Raw genomic sequence first — 15,831 nt, 5'->3', positions numbered from 1 at the left:
AGTATACACGCAAGTGCGGTTGGGCATGTGGTGTTAGGATTTTGTCTCGACATAAAATCTGATTGGTTTAACAGTACAAGGTGTTTTGACATACTTTACATGAAAATGTTGAAAACCATATTCTTCGTCGTTTTAATCAATGGCAATGAGGAGTCCGTCTAAATGTCTTTATAATAACTTATGACTACCAATTTGCAGTAGCAGCACGACAATCGCCGTGTCGTATGTCGCGTAATGCTGCTCATGAATATGAACCTCCACCATGGCTTGAAACTAGTCAAGTTCCTCGTCAAACAGATACGTGAGTAAACTGATTACATAATAATTAAATATGCAGTATTAGAAAATCATGTAATAAGCAATCTCGGAGTCACAAAATAAGGCTGAATGTAGCTGGTTAGCTATAATTACTCTGGATCAAAAATTAAAGGATGATGAGGAAAGATAATACGTTGCGACGTCTTCAGAAGTTCAAGCAACTGGACTATACGTCTACTTAAATTTTTATGGTCTTGCCAAGACCTAGTTAGATACTTGATATTTTTTAAATAATTTGTTTCCTCGAATAGCAATTTTCTGTAAGTTTTTCCGTTATTTAGTAGAATTGTACCTGATTTTTATCTACTCATTAGCAACACCTTATTGAAATTTTGAAGAAAACAGTAACCCATTTATGTCGCGTGTTGTTTTGTTAAGTGATAATAATAAAGTGTGGAAATAAATTCACACTTCGGTGTCCATAAATCGTGAATCATCCCATTCTGATATGATCTGATTGTAACAGCTGAATCCTCTTCATGAGATTGCCTTAATCGATTCTAAAATGACATCCACAACTCACAGGAAGTGATGCGGTGAACTATTCTCAACCAAGGCCAGGCAGGAGTAATAAATGATTCTGTTATATTTTCCACTGCAGTTGTTGTATCTTCGTATTGTTATGTCTCAAAGGTTCAAAAGAAACCCGACGATTGTTGTTTTATTTTACTTAGAACCACTAATCTGTTGTTTGGGATGGATGAAAACAAAATACTTTGAGAATAGTTGTCCGTTTGACCCGAAGATCCACGAATCGGTAGCGGGAAGCCCGCGAGTCGTCGGTCAACGCAGATATGTGCACAATATGTGTGTACTTAAGCCGTTCGCGAGTGGCGTGCTATCGAGTTTCGCGGCGGACGACGACGAGCACGCACGCTCCCCACACGCGCTCCAGTGACGATAGACCCATTGCTGAGTGAGGGTGGACGTGGAACGTGCCAGAGACTGAGGGACAATTGGTGCAATCATCTCGTTGAGCGTAAACAAACGAGTAAGTACGGGTCCGCCTTTATGTAACCAGCGTAACAACGTATCGGCGGACTGCCGGTATTTTAAAATATCGTTGTTTTGTTGTTATTTGTGAGTATATCTAGGTAAACGATTGATTCCGCGGCACCTAACAGTACTGTAACTGTCCAAACGGGAACCGGTCGTCATTGTGACTACGTAAGTACCTAATCATCGAGTCCATACATAGTTGGTAGCATTATTTCCATTCGAGAAACTAATGGATAGTTTTGAATTTTCGAACAATGTCACTACAAAATTAACTATGTATTTATTTGAGTGAGTTTGTAATGGGCCGTACTTAAATACTCAACAACCTTCTAAATGGCATTCTAAATTTTAATTAACGAATATGATTTTTCATAACTTCGTATTCTTTAAAAACAAATGGCCAATTGATATTTCTTTGATTTCCTTACACACCTATTACTATTTACTATGTACACACTACACAGGTGTGAGTTCCACATTCTTATAGGCTGCTTGCTAAACTGTATCTATAGATTTGCATCTAGATATGTTTTAGTGTGTTCGTAACTCGTTTCTGATGGAGCCAGTGGATGTCAAATAATTTATATTTATGTTTCTACTGACTGTTTTGTTAATGGAACGTAAATCTTAACTTTTGAATCTTGTATTCTTTCAAATTCAATAATAATAAGTCAGCTACCAACTCTACGAACTTGTTGCTTAGATACTTTAGTGTTAACTTGATTTATCTTATTTACCAATTACTTGTTGTTGTTATTACAAAGCTGATTCATCAATCATTCATTACCAGTTGTTGTGTTATGATTGTAAACTGGAAGTCTTGGAAATAATTTATAAAAATCATGTTGAACCATTTTTTATTACAATAGAGCGATAATAGAATCTTCTAATTTCCAAATAAAACATTTGTCAAGAGATTATTTAAAAATACCTATATAAAGTTGAGTTTCTTAATGATTTAAGAGTGTGCTACCTACTCTCCGATGTTATTGGGTAGTGATAAAACATGCTGTCCTCTGTTCCATGGGACTTACAATATGTTGTACTCGTATCTAATAAATTGGTAAATAAAACCGAATTACATGCCTAATTATAAATACGGTTTCCGTAATCTGCGTAGTGCAGCATAGGCATTATTGTATAACAAACAAATTGACGGTCCGTCTGTAAACACTAAGTCAAACATGCGAAAATACAAGAACCTACAAGAACGGTGAACGGTGCTAGATATTCGTAGATAGCAGAGACCTTTTGTCTGACTCATAGGTAAAATTAAATACTAAAAAGTCTGAATATACCTATCTAGTTTTAGTCCTTTTTGCGATTTGTTCGATAACCCTTAAGATATCTGCATAAGTGACCTATATTTCCAAAAAAAGATCCTCTTGATTCAGTGCAATTGAACGATGAGTCAAGTTTTGGTGGATCTCTTTCAAACAAATAATTGATTTCTTTTCCCTTTACTGATCTTTGGATCTTTTATTGTGGATCTTTTGCCCAGACGGACATTTTCCTATACCTATATTTTATTAGGTAATATTACTTAATTGCAACTTTTAATCAAACGTTTTGATTGAATCTTTTGATCAATAATTTTTAATTGTTATGTTTTTACGGCTATTAAGTACATATAATTTCATGCAATCTGTCTGCAATCATCAATCTAGCTGTGTTATAACCGGTAGAGCCGTATTGCACATACCTACAAATGTACCTATTTAAAAATATAAACTGACAAAAACAAAACGAGATATTTTTATGTTAGAATACAATTTTGTATATTCTAATTACGAAAAATCGTTTTAGTTTTATGTTAGGTGGTCTCAGAAATCGCGTGTATTATTTATTCTTAATAATATGAAAATCGTGACCAACAGACTTATAAAATTACAAAAACTCTTCAAAGGATGTCTGTTATCGACGAAAAAAGGAAGTCATTAATCATAAAGTTAACATTGTTGAAACTTATATAATATAATAATAAAATTAAGCATTCGCGAAGCTCATCTTCCTTGCACAGCTACATCGCTTACTATCAATGAAAACGGTCACATAGGTTCACAGCTTAAAGAACTATTACATAGTGGAATAGCATTTTTTTTTAAGGTGGGAAAATCATCCAATGACTTTTCCCGCCCTGGGCGAGGCGAGAGGGAGTGACATACTCTAGGGTTGTGGAGCCGGAGCCCCGGTAAACTCGCTAGGTAGTCCGCAGCTCCGGATCAGGCATCAGCCATATAGTAGCATAGCTACATGACATATCTCTGGTAGAAAATCACCCTTATTGGTTGGTCAGTTTTTACAAATTTTTAATTTGCTGGTAAATTATTACAAATAAATCGTATAGTGAATTTCTACATATAAAAGTTATATTTAAAAAAGTAATAATGTCACATACCTAATATTGGCAGCACGTTTACTCATTGTTATTTTGTTTATTATACATTCTACTTTTATTTCGTGATAATGTGAGCGTGCATGCAAGGTCGAGGTCTTTAGGTGACGACTTGCGATTGTCATTTTCGTTATGTGATGTAACCATTTACCTACAGATGCGAGCACAACAACCTCCCCTCAATCTGTCTTTCTTTAATGGATTTACAACTTTAAGGTCTTAAAATAACGTTCATAATCTATTGAGGTAGTTTAGGATAGCATGATGCGCTGGTGTCTGTACAAACTTCTATACATTTTGCATATTGATAGGTGGTAGGTAAGAACTACGAATAAATACGTAATGCTCTAAAAATGCAACTTGATCATCAGGTCGCGAATCTTTACGAGCTAGTATTTCTAGTTTGAAGTGGTAGAGACATAAGGTAAAACTACTGCAGTCTCGGTTGGGAAAAGTAGACCAAAAATTATCAAGTTTTGATGAATAATATAATAATAGAATAGCCGGCTCAACCGGTGACATTCTGAACTCACAGAAATGGCGTGAAAGAAGAAAACATTCACAATCTACATTCTTAATGAAAGTCAATATAAAGGTGATCGTAGTTGGTGCTCTACTCTATAGCAATATACTGCTATAAACTACTACAACCAATTTAACAATCTGCATTACGACAACAACTAGTTGCAGTTCGCAAGTTAATGAGTTTATGACGATATAGAGTATTGCAGCTTACTACAACCTGAAGCCCGCGGCTTCGTTCGCGTTGATTTCGAACATTGTGACTAATAAAAGTCTTAATTACTCTTTAGTATGTCCGCTACCTGCTAATAAAAGACCCTTCAAAATCGGTCTAGCCATTTCAGAGATTAGCCGAAACAACAGACAGACAGACAAAAATATTATTTTGGTGTATGTATCGTATTATGTAAAAAGCGTATATTAAAATTACACACAGACATTCCAATTTTATTTAAAGATTAGATATAGTCTAGATAGATTGCAAAATGTAATAAAATTGTCGTTTCAGTTTTTGATTTTTATTTTTATTTTTTTCATTTAAACATTACTCTACGGCACAGCAGTCGGTGAAACCGCGCAGGAGTAGCTGTTGTATTATATTTTTATGCTTCAACCTGGTGGAATTGATTTTATAGCTATCATATCAATATTGGCATTTATTTACTAAAAACCTGAGTGACTAGCAAAACTGGATTGTACAGTTACGTAGAGGTAACGTAGCAACAACTTCACGTGAATTCTGTATATTTTAATAACACAAACAAGTTTTGTTTGAATAATTAGTAAATCTTCACCGCTGTTCTCATTAAATGCAGCATTATTTAGATAGCCAATCATTATTTGTTTGTTAGCTTTATAAAAAATAGTCTTAATTACTTTTCAGTAAATAAACATTACATCTTAAACTTTAAAACACGTAATTAAGATATAAATTGCTATCTAATTAAGTAGGTATCTACTTAGTTGGTTTAACAGTCATAGTTAGTTTCTATTTTAAGAACATCTTATAGGTACGTAAATGTTTACATTGTTTTTTTTAAACAGTAAAACAGTACCTATATTTTATTTCTTGGAACCTGTTTACGTTTATAAACACGTAAGTTACCTACGACAAAACATTTAGTAAATAAAAAAAATGGCGTTATGACGTATAAGGAGGTTGTCTTATAAATTATTTTACGTTGCAGTAAAGTTTTGGGGAAAACCACGGCCAAGTTCTTACATTGTTGACGTCATTATTTTATCTTACGGTTTTCCTTTATTTATTTATTCTTGACATTTTCTCGTTAATAATAAGCTTAGTTTTAATAATAGATATAGTGATAAGGTCATAGTAATATGGTCAAAGGTCTACCTAATCGTTTTAGTTCCACATTCATTGATTATTTATTATTATTGAATTAATTGAATAATAAATGGTTATATTACACCTTTTTGTTTATACAGACCAACTTAACAACCTGCTTAAAGTCTTTGGCCTCAGTTATTAAATAAATATTTACTCCTATACATGATTCATACAATTAAGCAACCTTTGTTTTAGGAATTTAATTAAACATTCCACTGAACAATAAACCGTGAAAAATGGATAGAATTCCATTTATTTTATATGACATTTAAATTGGTGCTAAATTAAAATTTCAACTTTTGTAAACGTGCAAATTTTTTTTTTTTTTGGTTTTTTATCTACATGCCAAGCAGGAATACCGCACAGATCATCATTATATTAATTTAATCTATCGCAGATTTGAGTTTTAAGCCCTACTATCTAGTGTTTTGTAATATCATAATAATATGTCATAGTACGTGACAAAATTCGCAAAGATGGACTAAAATTATAAATTAGACAATGCTTATTTACTTCGTTGGAATTAACCAGCGGGCGAGCAGATTGACGTTTTGATTCGATTCTTACGTTTATGTTACGTTTGATTCGATTTACTTACCTCACGGTAAGTAAATGTAGTGTAACATTGTTAACTTACTGTTCGGTAGACGCATTTTGCAACCATTCGACCACGACGCATGGTTAGTAGTTATTGTTGGTGGTGGTATGGCTAGTTAGGTAGAGACTTTATTTCAAGACGTCAACAGTACCCTTAGTACTGAACGAGCGCGTTTGTCGCTCTGATTGGCCGGCTTGAATAAAGCAACCAATCAGAGCGCCGTTTCGATTACTTTAAACGTAAAGCAAACTCGTACTGTTTTATCTAGGTACATATTTACTTACCTACAGCGGAAAAAAAGCGAGAGGAAATTTAGTACTTACTTAATAATTACTTATTCTACGAACAGCATCCACAGTCGTGATGAAGATGTCTTAATTTAATACATTTCTTTGCAGAATCAATATGAACCGCTTACTGGCGGTGGTTGCATGCCTGTGCGCAGTCGTTGCGCTCGCGCACTCGGCTGCGGTGCCCACCCAGGACACCATGGTAGTCGCCAAGTCTGATGATGGAGTCACCGTAAGTATCTTAGAAGTCATAATAATAAACTAGGCATCATGATACATCGCCGTAAGAAATAAGGGATTTTCGATCTCGGCAAACTTATTTAAAGATCCTCAATGAAACATGGGTCTTCAATGAACTTCAATTAGAGACTAGTCAGTTTTAGAAATGTTTAGGTAAATAGAACTAAACACTAGACCTGAAAATCAATGAGAATTTAATCCACTGTAGAACTGTAGAAATCCGTTCCTCATCATTTGGTTACGGTGATAAAAGGTAGGTAAAAGTTAGGTAGGTGCCTACTTATTGTGATGAGACAAACCAAACGTTTAGTACGTAGCGTACATAGTTTGCGGTTTACTTCCTGACATAATGACAATGGCAGTTTATACTCTTTCTGTGTTTACCAACCTAGCAGTAGTTAGAAAGTCTACGGAACTTAGTTTACAATTATTTTATATTTGTCGACTTTATTTTAGTTCTATGTCGACGTTCAAAGAGTCTGATTTTGACTTAACTTTATGCAGGTTGCAACAAACTCAGCAGCGACTGTGACTGAGGTCACGACAGAAGAATCCAGTCCACCAATTAAACTGACAGAGATGGACGTCATATCCGAGGTGTCACTCCGGTATGCGCATACGACAGTCGTGGCGAAAGTACGCAACCCCGCCAAGAAGGCCCAGGAGGCTAACTTCAGGGTGCTACTGCCCGAGACAGCCTTCATCAGCGGATTTGTTATGTAAGCATCTTTGACATTACAACAATAACCTAAAAGTATTGACAGACCCGAGAGAGCGCGCTTACTCTGAGTAAAGGAAGTCGCCAATTACTGCTCTAAGTGGATACACAAGTCCATACTTCCGACCAGAAAGGAAAATCAATAAGTTGAAGAGTTATTGGACCCTACAGCGAATTTGGGACAGCATTAATAAATTGTTTAATGTATTATTGTTACAGGACACTCGATGGAAAGTCCTACAAGGCGTACGTGAAAGAAAAGGAAGAAGCCAAACAGATTTACCAAAGTGCTGTCAACCAGGGAATTGGTGCTGCCCATATTTCTGCCAAGTAAGTATCAGTCTCTATGCTTTAACAGAATAACATATGGCGTAAGACTCGTATGCTGCCTAAAATGGTCACGAGATACTAACTCATGACACACAATCACGATCATGAATCGAAAGTGTTGGTGAAGCTCTCTATTATATGTAAATATATTACTGTTCGCTCTTTTGTGACTTATGAGTGCGCATGAGTCATTGTTTAGAAACAACTTGCCTTTGTCAACAAAGGACGCGCAATGAAAAGTTTTAGTTTCTATATTTCTGGAGAATAAATTTTCATATTTCTCGGTTTTCATAATTTCTGGCGTCTAGGCTTGTAAGGCACATAGAAAGTAAGACGTTTTATTGTGTCATAATTAATTATTTGCATTGGAGGAGTTATACTTATCAAGAATCTTCACTTGCAGAGCTCGTGATTCAAATCACTTCACCGTTTCTGTGAACGTGGAAGCTTCGTCAAACGCAGTTTTCAACCTAACTTACGAAGAGTTGTTGGTGAGACGTAATGGCGTGTACAACCATGCCATCAACCTGCACCCTGGTGCGCTGGTGCCCAAGCTTACAGTCACCGTCCACATCAAGGAGACTGAGAAACTTGTTGAGCTGAGAGTACCGGAGATCAGGACTGGAAACGAAATTGATGCTACTAAGGACGATGCCCGTACGTTACAAAAATATAAAATAACACATCTTTTGGGTGTATTCGAACCATTGTTAGTAGGTATAATAAAAAACGTATGTTCCATTTTCAGAAAACTCAAAGGTATCAATTGTAAAAACGCACGACGACCGCGAGGCGACCATCACGTTTACACCAGACCTCCAGGAACAGGAGAGACTCATTCAAATCTATGCTGTGAGTATGCATAACTTCTATTCTATATGCATAATATATCCTCTGGATAGACAATTAATAATCTGAAAAGTCTACAGTCTCTATGTTATATTGAACATTATTAAATGATTTTTTACAGCAAAAATCCAAGGAGTCTGCTAGTGCTACTCACTCGTATTCATCATGGTCATCTTACTCGGAGCCTCCCGAACCTACTCCAGAAGGAGTGCTGGGTCAATTTGTAGTGCAGTATGATGTTGCCCGTCCTAAAGATGGTGAAATTCTGGTTAGTAAAATATACGAATTTTCTTACCCATCATCTTTAATTCCTGCGTAACTTCTGAAATGCATCAATGTTTTGGTACGAACGAAAGTCCTCTTCAACAATGTGCCTATTGATCAGCATCTCATATAAAAGTCTTGAAAAATAATTGGTGTTATTCTGCTCTTGTAGGTGAACGACGGCTACTTCGTTCATTTCTTCGCACCGACAGAACTCCCGCCTTTGAACAAGTTCGTGGTGTTTGTCCTGGACACGTCTGGCTCCATGATGGACCGCAAGATTGTCCAGCTGAGGGAAGCCATGCAGACTATCCTCTCAGAACTTAACGAAGGCGACTACTTCAGTATTGTGGAGTTTGCTTCTGTTGTTACGGTATGTAACTTTCTGATATCGTTTTTAGGCTTAGCCATCCTGAAAGTGACAAAAATGTGTGGCCAATTTGGCTGAGCAATTAATTTATTGAAATCTTTCGTTTTGTAGGTGCACGACCTCAAAGAAGCTGAAGGCGAACCTCCAAAGAATCACTATTCATATTTCGATTACAATGACAAACAAGTGAACCTGGTGCCACCTTCGAGGGCCACTAAAGAAAACATTGCTCGCGCCAAAGTCATCGTCAACTGGCTGCAAGCTTCTGGAGGTGAGACAACAGTTCCCTGTTCACCGCATCACCGATTAATTATATCCGACTTATGTGATGGATCTATTTACAATGTTTTATATTCTTATCTCTAGAAAGAAAGGTTAAAGAAAAATATTCCAAAGTTTGCATTACATAAATGCGTTATCGGCTTGACCTCCTCGTGCACTGTTGATAAAGAAAATTATGTCTAACAAGCTTTTATCTGTGATTTCACGCGTAATAATTTAAAGATGGTCATTGATGATCTTAAATTGTTTCAGGTACTAACATCGGAAGAGCGTTGGACGTGGCTGTGGACCTGATCAACAAGGGTGTCGACTGGACCAATCCCCCACCTTCTGCTTTGCCCGCTAACGCCACTGAGAGTGGTGCCCCAACTACTGAAGCTGTTGCAACTACCCAAGCTGTTGCCACTACCCAAGCTGTTGCTACTGCTGAAGTTGCTGAGAAGAAAGGTAAGATTCTATTATATGTCTTGACATAGTTAATCATGTTATGAAAGAAAGTTCTTATTCAAGAAAAACATGTTTTAGACATGAGGCGAGGAAGCTTCTTATCCTCGCTAAATAGTTTGTAAAATAGTAGATTACACACCACTTCAGATTACTCGTTTACTTTCGCAGAAACTAAAACTTTGGAGCCAATCATAATCTTCCTGACTGACGGAGATCCAACCGTCGGTGAGACTGACCCTAAGCGCATCATCACACACGTACAAGAAAAGAACTCCGGACCTAACAAGGCTACCATCTACTCCCTTGCCTTTGGTAAGTCGATATTTGAAGGAAAGTATTTTTGTTCGGTTAAAAATTGTGTTCTATCATGAACGTTCTGCATTGACTGTTGAGGGTCATCCTCGGCATTTTACATGCACGTCTTTCGTTATGCATGATGAGATACATAGAGATATAAATGTAGGACGGGTTTATTATAAGCCTTCCAAAGACCGTAGAGTTCTTGTAAAAAAAACACATATTAATTTTGAAACTACGCTTTCAGGCGAAGACGCGGACCGTAAATTCCTGCGCAAGCTGTCACTGCGTCACGGAGGATTCATGCGACACATCTACGAGGCGGCGGACGCGGCTCTGCAATTACGCGACTTCTACCGACAGATCTCGTCCCCGCTTCTCGCTAATGTCAAATTCAGCTACCCACCTGGACAGGTAAACCATTGGAAAGCGAATTTAATTGACCAAAGTATTTCCAAAATGTTGTAAGTTACAATACAATTGATGTGCTGGCTCTACATGTTTATTGTTTGTGTATCAGGTTCGTTCAGATTCTCTAACCCAGCACCAGTTCCGCACGTACTACGCTGGCTCCGAGCTGGTGGTGGCCGGACAAGTCCTCGATGTGCCTGAGCTTGCACCCACTGTCGAAGCCTTCTGCGGCGTCGACGATGGAAAAGGCAGGGTAAGCTACAAAAGAATATTCTCAAACTTGTATAATAATAGTCTTTGAAATAAGGTAAATATCAAAGTCGAATAATCTTTGAAGAATCCAATTTCAAATACTTACAAGCGTGCTTACAAGAAACTTCTAGGGAATCTGAGGGGGTGGAGTCATGCTTTTTTATTGAAACCACATAAAACTATAACTATGTTACTATATGCTTACAGAAACGCTTGGAGATCGTACCCAAGGTTCCCATTGAGAAGAAGAAGCAAGGAACCTTGCCTCTGGAACGACTATGGTCCTACCTGACCATCAAACAGCTGTTGGACCAACGTGATGCTTCAGATGATACTGAGCCTGCTGATAAGGAAAACTCTCCCGAGAAGAAGGCATTGGCTTTGGCATTGAAGGTAATGGAACTAATATGTTCAAAAATCATCACAGAACCTTTAAGGATTCTCGTATCACTCACTTTAATTGAGAATCGGTGTTGTTTCTGGAGCCTGCTAGGATCGTCTTGTTTCCTCGACATAAAAAAAATAATTGAGTAGAACTAAGTAAGTAAAATACAAAGTCCCCGGTCACACCAAACAAATGGGTTACCGGGACTTCGACTTGACGCAGGAGTTGGAGCGGCGAGTAGTTTTGGAAACTGGCATAATCTTTCTTTTTTTATTTGTATTGTGTTTGCTTCCTGTGTTTTCACAAAATATTTCTGTTGCCAGTACGAGTTCGTGACACCATTGACGTCGCTTGTGGTGGTGAAGCCCAACGCTACTAACGCGGTCAACGCCGAGTCTGTGGATAAAGCAGGTGATGATTCCCTACTAGGTAAAAACAAAATATTTAATATAGTTCCCCATAGTAACTGTAACTCCATAAAGATGTTAAATGACGATACAAAGTTCGTTGATATTGACGATATATGTATTTCTGTTTACAGCTCCTGGTGGTGCAGGCTTCGCTGGTGTTCGTAAGTATTTATTATTATTGTGCTTATTCAGTGCTTGCCTTATTCGAATATCTAAAGAAGTATCTTCATGTTCTACATAATACGTTTCTGCTTAATATGGGGGCACTACTGCCTCCTGCACCAAGTCAAGTACCTAATACAATTTGTCATTTCCGACAGTGACCATGATCAGAGCAGTAATCTCAAAATTTTAAACAGTGACACTTTATGACATACCTGCTCGTTGGCTACTAATGCTATGTTTGTCGTTGTAGCTTTGTCAGTAAACTTGGCTCGTCCGATGGCGAGTCACGCGGCTTTCGGTCTGTCGGGTCCTGGCTTCTACCCAGCTGCACCAGCTGCTCCAGGCGCCTACTTCAGTAAGTTATTCAAACCAATTTATAAGCATCTTGCTTGTGATTTAATTTTTTGCTCATCTTATATCTTCTTAATTCAAGTAACTATCAGTTTCTTAAACGCATGTGCACTTATATAAGTCAGCTTGTTGGAAATGTTATTAACAGCTAATTGTCTATCATCTATCATTCGAAACATCTTTGCTTTACTTCGGTTGTGTCACCTAGTCCCACAAGTGCTCTTTATTTGCAACGGCAATGGTATCAAATACTGAATCTCATATCTCTCTTCCATTGTACCATTCGATTGTATGTAGAGTACATTATGGTGCTGGTGGTAGTCTAATAAATTATTTCTTCTTTATCACTTTTGGTTTTTGCGTATCTGTACATTATTTTGAAATTCAGCTTGATTTGTAGATAGATGCCTAATTCTTAGATTATGGTTAAGTTCGTAGTGGATTAGTGGGTCGTTATACAGCGTGTTGAAAAATTATTTATATTATATACCTGACATCAGGCGCGGTGCCGGCTTCTCTGGACGTACAGGAGGAGGCCCTCGATGTAGAGGATTATTCATTCGAAGGTGAGACTAAAGTAGTGACAGTTGAAAAGTTCTCTAAAATATTCATCCCAGTATAACGGTACCAAGCGATGGACAATGTTCAAAAATATAAATTTTCTAATTAGTACCTAAATTGCCTACTTAATACGATACGTAAAGGGTTAGGTCGTTACTGTGGAACGTAACAATCATAGAGATTTCGAGTTATGAAGAGTCTAACCGTTTGTGTTGCAGAATATTTTCATTACATCACTAACCGCCATACTCAGAGGCATTCAATGGTTACTTAATCCAGTCCTTAGTAATTGTTTTTGAAACAAAAACTAAGAAAAAGTAAATGTATCATGTACTGATTTATTTAATAATGATATGGTTTTTATGTAGGTAACTATGAGTTAGGAACACATAGGTGTACTTCTAGTATAGGTGATATAAGTTTATAGGTACGTCTCTGTTGAGTTTCATTTCTGCCCCTCGTGACATATCGTCGTCACATTACTATAAAGAAACTACCAACTTTTCTATGTATTTCCTTTTTGGTGATATATAACCAGTTCCAGATATTAAGGTATTTGGTTTACCACCATCCATAACATGCACGAAAATTCATTTCTACTCCATCATGAATGAAATGTAGGAATATCTTAATTGATTCATGAGCATCCACACCACATGTCCGGTTTGCTATCATTGGCTTCATGACTCGTGCCTTTAGCATTCTAGCTATTGCATCTAAACTGCTTACCTATATGGGAATTAATTGTTTCTTTGTCTGTGCTTGAACTGCACAAACTAACATTTATTTTTCTAAATATTTACTAGGTCAAAGCGCTGCTTTCGCCCCTTCTCTCTATCACAGGGCGAGTACAATTACTCGGGCTGGTTCTAGTTCGATGTCACGTTTTAATTTCTTTAAAAGACGACCTGCCAGCGCTGTTTCATTTAGTTCACGTAAGTATTATCCAGTACATTCAAGTTCATTGATTAGTACTCTCACTGTACCTACCTAGGTACACTAAACGGTTTGTACACATCTTAATGTAGGGTACTAGTTTAGCATCTATGTTATAGATAGGTACATGAGATACATCGACGTCCTACCCTGTGAAACGTCGATGGTGTTATTATATTTCGCAACACAAACCAAACTTTAGCCAATAACTGTAAAATTGCTAGCAAGTGTAAAATTGCTATATTCGTATAGGTACTTTCGTATCCAATACTTATATACTAGGTTTCTTGACTAACGTATCGTATAGTAGGTAGAAAGAAAAATAAGCTTAAATATTATATCGTGGGATGAATATTAAGAACAGAACACAAATTAAAAGTTACTGTTCATATTTAAATTAGAAGAGTCGTGAATGTACTAAACATTTGAAATATTTTTTTATAGACTCAGGATACATCACTACTCCGGCGCCTCATCTATACTTCCCAACCTATGCGACCGCGCCTCCGTCACTTCCGACCTTGGCGGACTTCCACCTGCAGGACTACAGTTGGTTGGAGTCAGTCTTAGACGCCAGCGCGAGCTCCATCGTGCTGCCCACTAATGACACCACTGTCACCTTGAAGCTGTCCAAAGAAACAGAGGTAAACATAACTTCGTTATTAATACCTATTGATCATTTTATTATAAGTATAAGTAGATGTCGTCTAAGTGAACCTTTAAGCTATGCCAGCAATATCTTAATATATATAATTCTTCTGTACGTGTGTATGTCATTGAACTCCTCTTAAACGACTAGACGGATTTTGATGAAACTTTTTGTGTGTGTTCAAGGGGATCTGAGAATGGTTTAGATTCACAATTTTGTCCGCTGGACAATGATTTTTAGATTATTTTTTAATTTATCAGTAGTTGTTGATTTTGGAATGTTTTACATTGAATCCGACAGACGGCGCTACCATCGCAGTGTCAAATATGAATGACGTTAGATATTGTCATAACATTTGAATAACAATTTTCATCAAAAAGGTCCAGAATGTTTCAGCTTATTAAAAAAAGTTTAAAATTTTCAAATTAAAGACGCTGTCTACACGACAACGTCTGTCGGGTCCGCTAGTAAATTCATATATTTTTATATCCTTTAATACAATATAATGTATTTCTTTTTTCATTTCTCCAGGCTCCGAAAGAAGCCAGTGGTGATGCTGAATGCTCGAACGCGGTGGAGGGCGGCGCGGGCCTGTGCGTGTACCTCACAAGATGTGACGGCGTCAAAGACATCACTCTGGATGTTTACAAGACCACATACTGCACACTCAGCCAAGGGTACGTCATAAATAACTTTTAGTAATATTATAATCTTTAAACTGTTATCAGTTCATTAGTCAAGTATTCAGCCTTCAGTCAAGTATCCGCTGATCTGATAGGTTAATCTCCGCATATTTAACGTATGTTTTTCTTACAGATTTGCTGGAGTTTGCTGCCAACAGAAGAAAATCGACTTAACACATTGAAATAATTAAGATCTAGGTAGAATGAAACCATGACAATAACAAATGAGATAAATAACAATTAATGTACTGTGATTACTCAGAATATAGAAAAGATGAGAATAAAAATAAGCAATATGTTAAATATACTCGTATTATGCCTTACAATGAATTCAAATGATCAATAAGAGTGCCTAGTGAGATTCTTTGTATAGGTTGGTATTTTAATATGAACTGAAACGTTTTGATCAAATGTAATTACAGACAACTTAAGGTGCTAGATTAATCGATTAGTGCCATTATTAGAATTAAACATGACCTGCTGTTGTGAGATGTACCTAGTTTTCGTTTTTTTTTTTACAATTAAATCTTAAATAAAGATAAGATTATTTTTCAATAGTTAATGCTTTATTATTTTTTCCCACACTTTCCCCTGGAACCCACTTCAATACATAGCTTGCGTGCAACAGCAGTTGCGTTATCAAGCATGGCTATACCTATTGCCCACGACGGCACCTCGCACTTAACGTTGTGGCTTGCACAAAATTGCATAAAATAAGAAGCCAGCAGACTTGAAATAGCAGTATATTTTTAGATTAATAG

General features: G+C 36.9%; 1 protein-coding gene across 11 annotated transcripts; it reads left to right on the top strand.

Annotated features, from left to right (window-relative positions):
* The first annotated feature begins 1,140 nt into the window (after positions 1 to 1,140).
* Positions 1,141 to 15,627, top strand: LOC118262522 (inter-alpha-trypsin inhibitor heavy chain H4). 11 transcript variants are annotated; one of them, XM_035573955.2, is made up of 22 exons: positions 1,141 to 1,309; positions 6,579 to 6,702; positions 7,215 to 7,429; positions 7,648 to 7,758; positions 8,162 to 8,415; positions 8,507 to 8,610; positions 8,729 to 8,875; positions 9,044 to 9,244; positions 9,353 to 9,512; positions 9,776 to 9,970; positions 10,139 to 10,282; positions 10,515 to 10,681; positions 10,788 to 10,931; positions 11,138 to 11,323; positions 11,639 to 11,726; positions 11,857 to 11,886; positions 12,141 to 12,245; positions 12,742 to 12,807; positions 13,609 to 13,737; positions 14,183 to 14,382; positions 14,919 to 15,064; positions 15,204 to 15,627. In XM_035573955.2, exons 2-22 carry the CDS (start codon positions 6,586 to 6,588, stop codon positions 15,250 to 15,252), a joined length of 2,958 nt encoding a protein of 985 aa, XP_035429848.2. In that variant the 5' UTR covers positions 1,141 to 1,309; positions 6,579 to 6,585; the 3' UTR covers positions 15,253 to 15,627. The 11 variants fall into 11 exon arrangements, with proteins under 11 accessions (XP_035429848.2, XP_035429846.2, XP_050553478.1 ...); XM_035573953.2 differs by having other exon boundaries at positions 11,639 to 11,744; XM_035573954.2 differs by lacking the exon at positions 1,141 to 1,309 and adding an exon at positions 1,364 to 1,485 and having other exon boundaries at positions 11,639 to 11,744.
* The last annotated feature ends 204 nt before the right edge of the window (positions 15,628 to 15,831 follow it).

This window comes from Spodoptera frugiperda, chromosome 12 (assembly GCF_023101765.2).
Source record: "Spodoptera frugiperda isolate SF20-4 chromosome 12, AGI-APGP_CSIRO_Sfru_2.0, whole genome shotgun sequence".
Lineage (NCBI taxonomy): Eukaryota > Metazoa > Arthropoda > Insecta > Lepidoptera > Noctuidae > Spodoptera > Spodoptera frugiperda.
Note: the sequence above shows the minus strand (reverse complement) of the source record. Positions and strands in the feature narration are given on the sequence as shown.